The following is a 16,001-nucleotide window of genomic DNA, read 5'->3' on the forward strand; positions in this document are numbered from 1 at the left end:
TTTATTGCAGGTGTACGGAAGGCTTATACTGTGGAATAGAGAAGAGAACGTGGTCTAAGTTTGTAGGTGATGGCTAGCGCGTCTACACTTGCGGTGAGGAAATCGTCAATATGGTATTTAAAATGGAAGGTGTAGTTGTGTTTGACTAAAGAGAAGTTGTAGCTGTAATTTGAGAAGTGGTTCATGGCTAATATATTTGTATTGAGAATGAGTGTAAGTTTTATTGGTTAGGTAATAAATGGTTTTTTCAGGTTGTTGTTGTTGGAGGTGGAAGGAGCCGGTATTTTTTTGAGGTAGACTAGGGGAATAGTGAGGGTAAGTGACGTTGAAGTTTGTAAAAGAGTTGTTAAATTTTCAATTGATTTTTGGTCTTGTGCCGTAGAGCAATAGAAATGTTAAAAGTGGACATTAAAATAAATGATTGTGGCTTGAGTTTGGTAATGTTAAGTTTAAAATGTTGAATTTTGTGCCTCGGCTGTAGATTAAAGAAAATGTAAATGAGTTTTGATAAGTTGAGTTTATTATATAGTAGTGAGAAAGATTTGATAAATGGATAACGAATGACCTTTTTTTTTTCAGGTGGTGGTCCTCGGTTCTCTAGTGCACCCAAAAGTGCCTAGAGATGGGCACGGGGAGACATAAGTGAGGTGTATAAACCTGTGAAAGGGCACTACTTAGTCGAGGAACCGTACCCATAGCTGACTGACGCCCGCCTCACAAGGGGTCACAGCCGAAGTGGGGGTGCCGGCGGTAGAGCGGTACCGCTCTCGCCTCGCAAGCGGGACGTCTCGGGTTCGATTCCCGGGCCGGTGGAAAGTGGGTTGGACACACTTCCTAGACCCCCTGTGTCCCTGTTGACCTAGCAGTAAAGTAGGTACCAGTTGTAAATCGAAAGTTGCGAATTCGTATCTGGGTAAAAGTCGTCGGAGCTAGCCGACAAAATGTTAAAGACTGGAGGGTTGTATGCCCTTGACATAAAATGCTATGATCCTTTAGGCAAGCACAAAGTTGGCATGCTGCCTAGTTGGGCGGTGTAGGCGCTTGTGCCCTTCACCTTGCATGGGAATAAGGGGAGGGGGGATGCCCCTCCCATTCTCAAAAAGTGTGATAATGAGAAATCGAAAAATGTTAGAGTAGAATATAGTGTTGTGTTGACTGTATCGACTAACCAAGAGGAAGTATGGTCGCCATCCAGAGGTGGGGGAGAAGTCGATGTTGGAAAGGAGCCAAGTGTTGTAACCAGTCGCCGTGTGCAGCATGTGCTAAAAGGTAATGTATACTGTTAAGTGGTTGAAGGTGGGGTGTGTTTGATATGAAAATGAAGAGGGACTTTGGTCGTGGTTATTGATGTGGTAATTGTTTTGTACAGGAGTTGTTGCAGTCCAGAAGACGTGATTGGTGTGTGATAATCCAGAGGGACATTAATGCTCGACTGAATTTTGGAAATGAGAGGCAGTAAATGTGTAAGTATTGTTTATTGAAGTTGTACGTATACTTTGTTATAATTTGAAGAGTAGAGCATTTGTAACATTGACGTATTGTTTTTTGTTTTCATGTTGGTGGTGGAGGAATATGGGCGAATTGTGGAGAGGAGCGCGTCGACACTGGATACGGTGATGTGAAATTGTGCAATGTATTATTTGAAGGTGAGTTGTTATTGTATTTGAAAGTTGTAGGTAAAGTTTGTTATAAGAGGCAAGTGATATAGGAGTTTTTTCGGGTAGCAGTACCCAGTGATGTTTAAAGTTGGGAGAAATAAGCCTGGTGCATTATGGAGGTTGTGTGAAAGGTTTCTGTTTTTCAGGTTTGAGGATGGAGTGGTGGTGGGTAGTGCCGTAACCAGGTTGGACTACTACATGTATGGGGCTGTGCAATGGACTGTGTTGAGGAGAAGAAGCAGCAGCAGCAGGGGCGGCGGCGGTAGCAGCAGTGGCGGCAGTTGTTTAAGATAAGTAGTGTGGTGTGGTGCATCGTGAATTGTTTGTGATAGTTTAGGGTCATAGTGAATTTAGTTGTAAGAAATTGAGTAGAATGTAATTGTTGGAAGACGTGTATAGTGATGTAAATTGTAGGTTAGTTTTGGATTAGTATATGTGGAGAATGGATGTAGCAGGTAATAGAAATGTTGGGACTAGTGTAGAGGCATATATATATAATTGGTGAGTGGCGTTGGAGCGGTTTAGGGCGTGAAAGGTTTATGAATTGTTGTGGGGGAACTAATGTGTTGATGTGTTTGTTTTTTTAGGCCGGATTGGAGTGGTAAGCGGCAGTGATGGTGGAAGAGCCAGTGGTTATTCGGCGACGGAGATGGGAGCGAAAGGGTAAGGAGCCGATTGTTTGTGTTAAAGAGGAAGCGTTTGTTTGAATTTGGTTAAGATGAAAGGTGAATTTGTTGTGGGTATGTATTGTAATTGTATAGAAGTTAGTTGGTAGCAGGCTAGTATTGTTGTTACACACTGGAGGCTGTGTAATGATTGGTACTAGCCTTGGTGAATGGTTTGTAGTAGAGTATGTGTATGTTGGTATTTGTAGCGGTTTAAAAGGAAGCAATTTGGTTTTGGTAGATATGTCTAAGAGAGTGTATGCATGAACACTTTTTGGAATGGTGTTTATTATGGATGTTTTTTTTTCAGTGGAGCGAGTGGTGTAGGGTATGTTCCTCGTGGTAAGAGTAAGGAAGGAGACGACCAAGTATTGTGCATTTACCTCGGCGGTTACGAAGAGGCACGTCGACGACGGAGCCGGGAATAACCGCGGAGGTTGCTCCATACCAAGAGATAGTGTTTTTGTGGGTGAATTATTTGAGCAATGATAGTTTGCCCAGAAGTGTGGCCGTGAAGTGTATATTGTAGGTAGTATAAGAAGAGTTTCCCGAGTGACGAAGCCGACGGGTGGACTGCATTTGATAGAAAAGGCCATTACGAGTTGACCTCCATTGTTGTGTTTTGTCGGTTTCAGATTGAAGCGACGGGGCGAAGTCAAGTCGCTGTAAGGAGCCGAGAAGATGATGTCCTGTTAAAGTATAGCCGTCGTCCCTGTGACTGGAGCCGAGAAGAAGGCGTCCTGTGAACGTATAGCCGTCGTCCCATTGACTGGGGTGTATGGAGCCGAGAAGATGGTGTCCAGTGAATGTATAGGTGTCTGTGACTGGAGCTGAGAAGATGTCCCATGAACTTCTAGCCGTTGTCCTTGTGACCGGGGTGTATGGTGTCCAGTGAATGTATAGCTGTCGTCTCTGTGACTGGAGCCGAGAAGATGTCCCGTGAACTTCTAGCCGTCGTCCCTGTGACTGGAGCCGAGAAGATGTCCCGTGAACTTCTAGCCGTCGTCCCTGTGACTGGAGCCGAGAAGATGGTGTACAGTGAATGTATAGCTGTTGTCCCAGAGAAGATGTCCTGTGTTCCAGTGACCGGGGTGTATGGAGCCGAGAGGATGATGTCCTGTGAAGGTATAGGTGTCGTGACTGGAGCCGAGAAGATGTCCTGTGAACCTAATAGCCGTGGTACCAGTGAGGGGAGAAGATGATGTCCTGTGAACGTATAGCCATTGACCGGGGTGTATGGAGCCGAGAAGCTGGTGTCCAGTGAATGTATAGCTGTCGCGTGAACTTCTAGCCGTTGTCCTGGGTGTATGGAGCCGAGAAGATGATGTTCTGTGAATGCATAGGTGTTGTCCCTATGAAGATGATGTACTGTACTGTATTATATTGCTAAGTGTATAGAATATATGTATTTGAGTTGAATTTTGTGTTTTCTTTATTGCCTGATGTGCATTTTGAGTGACACATAAGGTAGAAGATGACGACGACAAGTGATTAGGCACCAGAAGAAGTGGAGCGACATGAGAAGATGAAGGTAATGTGTGAAGAATTGAGATTAGTTAATGTAATATGATTATATGTAAAGTAAAGTAAAGATGTTGAAATGCATCATTGAGTTTAGTTGATGTAATATGATTATATGTAAAGTAAAGTAAAGATGTTGAAACGCATCATTGATGTAATATGATTATATGTAAAGTAAAGTAAAGATGTTGAAATGCATTGAGATTAGTTAATGTGTTGAATAATTTGACTTGTAATGCTGTTTTTGTTTCTCCCTTTTCTGACAGGTACACGGGAACACATGTGGTGTTGTTTAGAGTGTTTATTGAGCAACAAAGGTGATTTTTCAACTGAGAGAGAGTAGTTATTCCTCATTGGTTGTGAGTTGGTGTTTTGATGTTTGTTTGCAAACAAAAGCTCGGACATTGTCGATCTATCACACGACTAGTCCATAGACACGATATCTGTGTCGAGAGCTTTATGACTAAACCTATTGTTGGTACTGACATAATTGTCAGTATTGACAATATGGTTAAAGTCAGTTTGCAAACAAAACATTAAAATACTAACTTAAAACTAATTTGGAATAACTACTTTCTTTCAGTTGAAAAATCACCTTTGTTGCTCAATAAACACTCTAAAATAACTTATATAATAAAAAACGGGCTGCCAGAACCTATCTTAAAAAGATAGCGACTTTGAAAAAAATCCCGTTTTCTGTTCAACTTAAGAAAATGGGAAACCATCAAAGAAAATGGGAAATTTCTCTGGCTCCAAAACTACCGTTTTCTATGACATCCCGTTTTCTACAACATCATGCTTTGCTTCTCCAAATCCAATATGGCTGTATGTTAACTTAGGAAAAATAAAGACATTGATTATATACTTTCTTTTATTATGCTCAAAATATTTCTATGTCCACATACATGAAAAATATACAGTCCACAAATAATGAAAAAATTTCTAAGTCCACAACACAACAAAAAAATACTAAGTCCACACAACAAAAAAACTAAGTCTACTAAGTCCACAACACATGAAAAAAATACTAAGTCCACACAACAAAAAAATACTAAGTCCACAACACATGAAAAAAATACTAAGTCCACACAACAAAAAATTACTAAGTCCACACAACAAAAAAATACTAAGTCCACACAACAAAAAAATACTAAGTCCACAACACATGAAAAAAATACTAAGTCCACACAACAAAAAATTACTAAGTCCACACAACAAAAAAATACTAAGTCCACAACACATGAAAAAAATACTAAGTCCACACAACAAAAAAATACTAAGTCCACACAGTATTTTTTTGTTGTGTGGACTTAGTATTTTTTTGTTAAGTCCACACAACAAAAAAATACTAAGTCCACAACACATGAAAAAAATACTAAGTCCACACAACAAAAAAATACTAAGTCCACAACACATGAAAAAAAACTAAGTCCACAACATGAAAATTTTTCTATGTCCACAAAAAACGAAAAATTTACTAAGTCCACACAACCAAAAACATACTTAGTCAACACCACAAAAAATACTAAGTCCACACACCATGAAAAATTTTCTAAGTCCACAAAGGATGAAAAATTTTCTAAGTCCACATGACATGAAAAAAAACTAAGTCCACAACATGAAAATTATTCTATGTCCACAAACAACGAAAAATTTTCTAAGTCCACACAACAACAAAAAATACTAATTCCACACATGAAATTATTATAAGTCCATAAAGGATGGAAAATTTTCTAAGTCCACAACACAGGAAAAAAAACTAAGTCCACACAACAACAAAAAAATACTAAGTCCACAACACATGAAAAAATACTAAGTCCACAAAAAAAAAAATACCAAGTCCACACAACATGAAAAATTTCTAAGTCCACAAAGAACGAAAAATTTGTTAAGTCCACATGACATGAAAAAAACCCAAGTACACACATGAAAATATTCTAAGTCCACAACACAGCAAAAACAACTAAGTCCACACACCATGAAATTTTTCTAAGTCCACAACATGAAAATTTTTCTATGTCCACAAAGAACGAAAAATTTACTAAGTCCACACAACCAAAAACATACTTAGTCAACACCACAAAAAATACTAAGTCCACACACCATGAAAAATTTTCTAAGTCCACAAAGGATGAAAATTTTTCTAAGTCCACAACATGAAAATTATTCTATGTCCACAAACAACGACAAATTTTCTAAGTCCACAACACAGGAAAAAAAACGAAGTCCACACAACAACAAAAAAATACTAAGTCCACACACCATGAAAATTTTCTAAGTCCACACAACATGAAAATTTTCTAAGTCCATAAAGGATAAAAAAATTTTCCAAGTCCACAAACATAAATTAGTCCAATTCCACAAGAGGAAAAAAAACTAAGTCCACAAACAAAGACAATATTTCAAAGCACAAAATATGAAAAATATACCAAGTCCACACACATTGAAAATTATTACAAGTCCACAGGATAAAATAATACTAACTCCACAACATATGAAAATTTTTCTAATTCCACAAACAATGACAATATTTCCAAATACAAAAACAAACAATAAAATAATACAAAGTCCACAAACATCAAAAATATAATAAGTCCACAATCGATGACAATTATTCAAAGTCCACATACATTAAAAGTTATTCTAAGTCCACAAACATTGAAAATTATTACAAGTCCACACAAGTTCAAATAATACTAACTCCACAACATATGAACATTTATCTAAGTCCACAAACAATGAAAATTTTTACAAGTCCACACACGATACAAAATTATTCCCGGTCCACGGACGTAATACATTAATACGGAGCCACAGACGATAAAACATTTTCTATATCCACAAAATATTCAAAGTCCACAAACGATAAAATAATAACAAGTCCAAATACATATTAATTATTCAAAGTCCACACAGGATCAATTAATACTAAGTCCACAAAGGATATTCAAAGTCCACAATCATTATACAAAGTCCACATAAATTGAACATTATTCCAAGTACACAAACAATAAATTATTCAAACTCCACAAAATATTCAAAGTCCACACAACATAACAAAATATTCAAATATCCACAAACATCATTAATTATTCAGTCCACATAAATTGAACATTATTCCAAGTACACAAACAATAAATTATTCAAACTCCACAAAATATTCAAAGTCCACACAAATTGATCATTATTCCAAGTACACAAACAATAAATTATTCAAAGTCCACACAAATTGACAATTATTCAAAATACACAAACAATGAGACATTTTCAAAGGATAACAATTATTCCAATTCCACACAAAATACACAATTATTCAAACACCACAAACATCATCAATTATTCAAAGTCCACACGGGATAAAAAATTAGTCCGATTCCACCGGCGTAATACGTTATTCCGAGTTCGCGTGCGTCGATAATTATTGCCGGTCCTCGGACCCGACGCGTAAATTTCCCGGTCCACAAAAGGCAAAACAAATTCAAAGTCGACAAACATTATCAATTATTCAAAGTCCACAAAGGTTAACAATTTCAAGTCCACAAACAACTACAGGTTGTAACTCTCTAGTCCGGCATTCTGTGCTCCGCAAACTCCCGTGGTCCAAAACAATTTTAGTTTCTCCAACAGGTACATAGGCAGTTTTTTTTTTTTTTTCTTGGAAATTATCATTATTATAGCAGGAGTATTAAATTGTGGGTCAGTGACTTATGCCCAGGTGGGCTAATCCCCTAAAAAAAAAAACCCCCCAGGAAATTAAGGTTTGTTTACATCCAGCACTTCAGCTGCTCTCTCTCTCTCTTTGTCTATAGAGTACAACATTTAACCCTTCAGCAATAAATAAGTGTTGCTTTCATATTCTTATGTAGAGTAATGACGATATCTTTTCACATGTGCGCACTCACTTTTTTTATGGTTAACTACTTATATTGTTCCATTTTTTAACATTAAATAACATTACACGTACTTCAAACGAGCATATTAATTTTTTTGCATTAATTTTACTGCAGCTAAAATCAGGGTCTTATTTTCTTCAGTTTTATATGTACAACCAATCGGTCACCGGTTTTGTGAGCTTTAACGTAAACGATGCCGGCAGCCGTCTCGTCTCGTCTCCTCTGATATTCCACGTATTAATAATAAATTCTAGTGCTAATTTTGCACACACAAACATTAATTCAATAAAAACAAATTCACAAACATCAATTAAAATAGATATGAACAGTAAATAAGTGTTGCTTTCGTATTCTTACGTAAAGTAATGACGATATCTTTTCGCATGCCCACTTACGCGCGCGATCTCTTTTTTTTCTTTACCGTTATCGTTAGCTACTTCTATTGTTCCATTTATTAACATTACTTAAAACAACCATAGTCATTTGACTACAGCTACAGCCAAGGTCTTATTTTCTTCTCTTTTATATGTAGAACCAGTCAGTCACCGGTTTTGTAATCGACGAAAACAATGCCGTGTGTTTTAATATTCTACGTATTATTAATGAATTGTATTGCTCATTTTGCACACAAACAGTAATTCAATAAAAAAGACATTCAATAATGAATCTTTTCTACACGAGAGAAATGACGCTCTTTACGCGATTGTGCCAGTCGTCTGCACGTTGGCGGGCCGTTCAAACCCGTCGAAATTCCACTTTCCGCCGTCAAAATTTCTATTTATTTATTTTTGGCTCTGTTCCAATAAAATACGTTAAGAATTAAAAACTCTCCAAATTTGACGAGCTACTATACGACATTTAACCCTTCAATATGTCTTCAAAGAGGCCGTGATGCAGAGAAAGTGGTGCTAGTGCTTCCAAGCATAAGCACAAGTCACTATCTATCCAGGAAAAGGGTCAATTTCCATGGTCCGGTCCCGAGGTTGCCCGACTAGAGGTACGACATTTCGGTCCACAAACATGAAAAATATACAAAATATCTCACTTATTCAAAGTCCACATACATGCAACACATTTTCCAAATCCACAAACCAAAATAATTTCAAACTGCACAAATGACTATACTATAATCAAACAACAACAACAAGTCAAAACATTTTTCAAACTACAAATAACTTCAATCAATTACAAACAAACATATACAAGTCTACAAATATTCGAAGACGACCGATCCGCGGACGATTGACTTTCGTCGACGACGCCACATTTTTTACGACTCCGCGAACGAATCTACGACGACAAAAAATAACTCCGCGACTCCGGCCGTTCCGGTCGATTCCGACGACGCCAAACTCCCGACAAAATATTCCCGGTGCGCAATTGACACCCTTCAAATTAAAACCAATAACTATTCCACAATCAACAATTTCACAAGTCCACAACATTAACTTACACTCTTCAACTATTTCCCGATATATAACTGCCCAAACCCGACGCGACCGCGTATTCAAACTACAGACGGTACGTGCATTCTCGTCCTCGATGACAGTTACTTTCCAAATCTAAATAGAACTCCTCCTCTTCTTAACAACAACATTTAGTCAAATATCAACACAATATATCTAATTCACACTCACAACATATATATAACAACAAATAAATACAATCCAACATACACACAGCAGCAGTAATACAACCACAAATTCAATTGGTAACAACAAACATATACAGGAACACAAAAACAACCAACAAATGGGAGTAACAACAGGATCAAGAGCAATGGGAGGGTGAGAAACAACAAGGGAATCACAATCAAACAGAGGAGGAGAAGGAACAGACGCAGAACAAGCCAAAGAATAAACGAGGAAGACATATGGCGAAGAGGAGGAGTAAAAGAAGGAAACAGGAAGAAGAAGAGGACGGACAGAAGCAGGTAGGGGGGAGAAAAACGAAGGGAGTTGCAATGAAACGGAGGGAAAAGAAGCCGCACGACAAACACGTCAAAAAAGGAGGAGGAGGACGGGGAGGCAGAGGGAAAAGACAAAAAAGGGAGGGCTTACAAATTAAACATTGTGCTCGTATTCCTTCCCCTACTCGTCCAACAAATTTTATTATTATACAAACGCCTTCACAATAAACACCTTAACACGAGTGGAGCAACACGGAGTACGGGTGAACGAGTATAAATTCAGGCCAAAAATATATTACTGCTGCATTACGTATTTCCTTACCGGTAGATGTCGCGGTCTCAAAATAGGTACCCACGCGCACTCCACGACTGCCCGCTCTCAAACGCACTGCCACAATTACGTAAAACTAATACACCTGTCGAACCTTCCCGCCATTTCAAACACGCGACTCTTAGTTAAATCTACTTCCAAATCATTCTTTACGCATCTCGCGGGTATACTTTCGTTTGTGCGCCGCCTCGTCTCCGTCCGAATTCCCGTCCGTTCTCCGTCGGTCCTCTTTCCCGTCCCGTAAACGGACCCCGATCGACCGTCGTCCGTATCCGCACGCGCCCGCCGCTTTACGTACGACCCTTTCCTAAACCGCCATTTACTAAATTCGTCGTCGTCCGTCCCACGTCGAAAGGTTATTGCGATCGTCGCTTCCGCCAATTCCTCTACCGCGCGACTTCTTTACAATCCCCGTCGCATCCGTTTCTCACAATTACGCCGACTCGGCACTGACGAGTCAATTCCTTTAATACCCTACAAAATATATCATTCGTTGTCCCCCCCACCACCATCCTTATCACCTTTTACTTTATATCTTCACTAATATATAACTACTCTCTCTGTCCTAAAAAACCCACCAAATAGTCATCATTTCTCCATTCTTATCGGTTACCACAACAACACCATCTATGTCGGTCCGATCTCCCCCGTTCTTTTACTTTCAAAAGGCGCGCTTCCCCGCCGCCGCCGCCGCGTTCTCTCGTATTTATGCTGCCGTTATTTACGGATGCGTCCCGCCACAAATGACGTGCGCGCCGCATTCCGTGACGTTCTACGATCGTAATCATCTCCCCAAATTAGTGCAAACACCTAGTGATCACAGGCAACATCTTCAATAAATTCATTCTCGACATGTATCGACTTCCTCCGTCTTCGCAGAGTCGGTCTCTAAAAACAATACTACAAACAACACGTACATTCATTTTACACGTTAAATCGTCTTTAAAACAATCGCGCCGGCCCGACATTGATGCGTGTCTCCTTCTGCGTTGACGAGTGTCTTCCCGCACTCGGGAGTGTGGCGTTCTTCCCGTGTTCCGGAGCATCTTCCTCGCGCGTCGACCGGTGTCTTCGTCCGCAGTCGACGAGCGTCTTCGTCCTCGGTTCCCGAATGTCTTCGTCCGGACCGCTCTCGTGCGCCGACTGTACGAGCCGTCTCCGACTCGTATCGGCGCGCTCCTCCGCAACTGAAACGGACAAATTACTGTCAAAATATATCGACAATTATCTACTATTACAAATTCTACTAATTCCCAAACAAACTTCATCTAACTTCATTCTTTCTACAGTATACCTATACACAAACATATCTACACACTATTGCCAACTAAAACACACAGGCATACTCGACTACCCCACAATTACGTCCCGCACAAATTACTCCTCCCGCTCGTGCCGTACGCGGGCGCCGACGTCGCGCTCTGCCGTATCTCCGTAAATACCCGCGACCCCGTCGCCTAATACAAAATCAAACTCGACGCTCCTCCACCCGTCGGTACGGTGTGCACGTCGCCACCTCCCATACTTAACGATTATCAAAAAACATACAATATACCTATACATAACATAATATTAATTGTACATATTCGTACCATTCCCAAGAACTCGAGAAATCTATAAGACGATTGGGAAAGTCCACTCGATCCGGACCGGTGTACTTTACGACCGAATGTACGTCGTGCTCTCGAGGTCGTACCATTTACGTCTGTGAACGTAACGTAACTTCCGCAGATGTCGCGTAAAAATACGCGACGACGGAGATCCGGTACGAGGATAAACGTGTTGGCGGTGAACCAAAAACTATACGGCGAGTTCTGCTATAACGCGTGTTTTGACGACGCGATTTATGAATTGAGGAACGATATTTGTAAAACGCGAACTCGTTTCCTCCGACGCGATTCCACTCGAACGATTGTTATGGCTTCGGTTCACGTTCGACATCGCGTGTTCAATTGAGTTGTGTGTTTTGTTTGTGAACAATTGCAGAAATAATGTATGTAATATTTATGTATACAGTATACCTATATATTATAAGTCAATTGTAAAATTTTAAATAAAAGAGACAATCAAATTACATAGCGTTTTACACCGGCGCTCTCTTTACATCACACAGTGTTTACGGTTCACGTTCGACTTCGCATATTCAATTGATTTATGTGTTTTGTTTGTGAAGAATTGCAGAAATAATTTATGTAATATTTATGTATACAGTAAACCACTCACAAGGTCCTACAGTGACAACAAAGGGAAAGTGACCTCGACTGTGACCGTCTGTGCCTATTTTTAGCCGTCCTTGTGGTCGGTAATGCATATCGGTATATTTACTGATCATAATACTTATCTCCTATAAATAATTCATTTGAAATTTATTTTTGGGCAAAGAATATTCGGTAAATGACTGCGTTAATTCTTGAAACTACCCACATTGGTAAATTTAGGACATAAATGATGAACGGAAGTCACGTCACGGATTCGGAGTTTGGTCCTTAACGATCGCCATAAATGTACATTACCGGGTATAATGGTAGCCTCCCTTTTTCCAGAAAAAAGTATATAAATTAAAGAAAATACTTGCAGCATATTTAATATATTACAGTATATTATAAATAAATAAATCAACAAATAAATTCAAATTCCCTTATCATCCTGTGTTATAAACTCGAGTCCCCGAGCGAGTACACAAAAAGAAAACGGACGACCGACACATCCTCGAGTGGATAGAGAACGGACATCTCTACTGGGGGACTCGAACGTTTCTCGTGTTTTGTGGGCGCTGTAGCATAATATGAATATGTAAATTGTAAAAATTTAAATAAAAGAGAAAAACAAAATAAGTAGCGTTTAAAGTGTACTTTACATTGTGGCTTGGCGCAGGGTTATGCAGTGTTTACAGTTCACGTTCGACATCGCAAGTTCAATTGATTTATGTGTTTTGTTTGTGAAGAATTGCACAAATAATTTATGTAATATTTATGTATACAGTATACCTCTACAGTATATGTAAAATTTTAAATAAGAGAAAAACAAAATACATAGCGTTTTAGACCCGCGCGCTCTGTTTACTCCACACTTTGTTTGAAACACGTGTGAAATTTTTAAGTGTCCTCGGTGATTACTGTTTCTCCAATTTTGTGACTATGGAAAAGAAGAATATCTCTGGGAAGCACTCTGGTGATCATAAAAGAAAGGCTATAACACTCGAAGAAAAGCTTGATGTTTCATGACTCCTCAACATCAATCTTCTCCCCCATCAAGTTATATTCAGATTTTTTCAAGGTCAAGTGTAACATTTACTGTATGATTTCAATATTAGATATCAATGTAACATTTATTTAGACTGTACTACGAAATTTTTGTCGATTTGGAGTAATCTGCACCTAACCCTATTTTCTCCATAAGCCCTGTCATTTCTATTACACGAATTTCTATAACACGATGTTTTACAAGAACACAACTATCGCATTATAGCAGAACTACCCGTACTCGAAAGGAAACGTCTCGTATGCATCCGCGTAAACTCGATACGCCTCGTCTCCTCGGGACGTGTACGGCGATGAGGATAATCTTACGTCTGCGTTCAAATGGTGCAATGTGTCTGAGGAGGATCCCTAATTACACTTTTAAGGGAAGTGCATATACCCACGCCACGAACTTTCGGCTTCTGTTCCGAGGGATCGTCCCGTGTACCCGCCTCCGGCGTGCCGCGTTCCTATTATGACCCGCAATGTGCATACAATAACGCCTACTTGCAATACAGTATAAAACATAGGACATAAATACATATACCTCATCCTCCATTACAAGCTACTACATTCTTAACCCTTACACCCAGGTGACGTCCATCTGGTCTCCCCTTTGTGGAGGAGGGGGTGGGGAGAATTCATCTTGTTTCTCGATTTATCCCAATAGGAAGGGAGGGGGAAGTGCCAGCAGCACCCTAACCCTTGGCTTATGGGTTAAACTCCCATTTTTTAATAATACTTTTCATATTGTATCCAACACTTTTAGACCAGATATGACACCTTCAATTCTATATCTCTATGCTAAATTAAGTACTCTCGTTATAACACTTGTAATGTCCGTCCCTCTACGCATTTTCGATGGCACCCGAGTCTCGTCGTCGGTCGCATTTTCATTTCTCCCTCGTTATCTTTACGTTCTACTACTCTTTTACTCGTAAATTCCCGTCTTATTTCCTCTCGGTAACCGGTCAAAACTTCCTTCGATATTTCGTCGACGACGCGCCGCTTAATAAATTCTCGTCTCCCTTAAAAACCTTCCACTTACTCTACGCAATTCCTACGGAGACGCCGAGGCACGCCACATACGCATTCCTATTCTTCAGAGAACCATTAAGTAAATACCGTACACTGCGATATAAACATTACAATACGGCGTCGTCCGACATTCTCACCCGCGGTTCGAGCGGCGTCCTCGGCCGGGGTCCGTCGAGTCGCCGGTCCGCACAAAAATGACGTTTCTGACTGCAAATGAAAAATTAAGGTTAAAAAATATACATAGTCAATTAGGCATGCAAATTATACATGAACCCTTGACACCTAACCCAAATATCTGAGTACATTCTCTAAAGACCTGGATACATTTGCCAAACATACACTTTCCATTGGAAAATCTTACATACTTAGGCAGCCACCAAACGGGGAGATACCACCTCCGCAGACAATATTGGAAGCGTAATGTGTCGTCCGTGGTAGATCTTCCTGCTACGTGGCATCCCTAAAATTGTGACCGAGTCCCGGGTCGCTCGTCTGACTCTCTGTCTCGATTGTTTCTCTTACTATTGACAACACAACATAAATCTATTGTTCCTCACTTTTGATTTTTTTTTCCATTTTGTATTTCTTTAAGGTTCTTCAGTATTATTGTTACATATAAACTAGGTTACCCCATATTTATGGCAATATGTTTTATTTTACTTGTGCAATAATGCGCCACTTTGAATGCGCACGCGTGTTTTGGTTTCGTTTTTACGGACGGTCCCGAAAATATACCGGAGAGAGCGTCGTCGTTTGTGTCGTCGTCTGAGCCTCTCGCATCATATTTCGTTGATATCCACCAAAAATGAACACTGTAACTTCAACAATTATTATTATTATTATTACATTTTCGCCCCGATGTGGGTCGGTGACCCGTGCCCGGGTGGGCTAATTCCCATAAAAAAAATACGTATTATTTATTTACTTTGCACTTTTATACGTACGAGTGTCGACGAAATTAATCTGCCGTTATTTACGCGATCTCATTTCTTGCGCACTTTCGACGGTTCGACGCGTGCCCTCGTTCTACTCCGGATGCACGTCAAATACCCGACGACGACGACGACCCCTCCGGGAACGTCGTAGCGTCGACCTCCGGCGCGCCCCGCGACGAGAAGACCGCTCCGGAATTTCGACGAGACGTCACGTCGAACGGCGTTCCGGACTATACCCTCGACGATGACTGCGAGTGGCCTCGGACCAAACCCCACGCCTCCCGAGACACGGTCGAGTGAGGCTTCGGTCTCCGTGCTCGCCGATCGCCGCAATATAATACCAATTAAAACACTGCACTGTATGGCAAGTCTACCCTACAATGAATCCCCAAATCTGCTGTACCAAACATTCACTTGCCTAAAACGGTTAGCACAGACACATCCACCCAGGCAAAAGAGGGGACTTCAATCGACTACTCTTGTTACGGCGGAGGAGCCGCGCGCTCGGTCCGTGGGCGTCAAACCCGAGCGTTCCTTTAATCGCGGGCTGTGGTTCCGCCGGAAGATGCCGTTCCTTAGTTTCTGCAACGTGAAAGCCCGTCCTCCCAATTTCTCGCACGGCAACCGCCGGACGCGACCGCCTGCCGATGCCCTCTGGGTCCCACGCCACCCAAACAAACCCACCTAACTTTAGTAAATGGAAACGTACGTGCCCGAGAGTGGCGTACGAGTATTCTACGCGTGTCGCCGCATTATTCTCCCGCCGAATGCATTCGCCGCTGCGCATTTCGATGCGTTTTCCATTGAAGGAC

At 40.5% G+C, this 16,001-nt stretch overlaps 1 protein-coding gene across 1 annotated transcript; it reads right to left on the reverse strand.

The window, feature by feature from the left end:
- Positions 1-10,687: 10,687 nt before the first annotated feature.
- On the reverse strand, positions 10,688-14,461 carry LOC121870171 (the record flags this gene model as incomplete). The annotated part of the gene is given in 2 exon segments (XM_042371932.1): positions 10,688-11,164; positions 14,392-14,461. Coding segments are annotated over 2 exon segments (326 nt in total), but the record flags the coding sequence as incomplete, so codon positions are not given.
- Between the last annotated feature and the right edge of the window lie 1,540 nt (positions 14,462-16,001).

This window comes from Homarus americanus, unplaced genomic scaffold (genome assembly GCF_018991925.1).
Source record: "Homarus americanus isolate GMGI-L3 unplaced genomic scaffold, GMGI_Hamer_2.0 scaffold48984, whole genome shotgun sequence".
Classification (NCBI taxonomy): Eukaryota; Metazoa; Arthropoda; class Malacostraca; order Decapoda; family Nephropidae; genus Homarus; species Homarus americanus.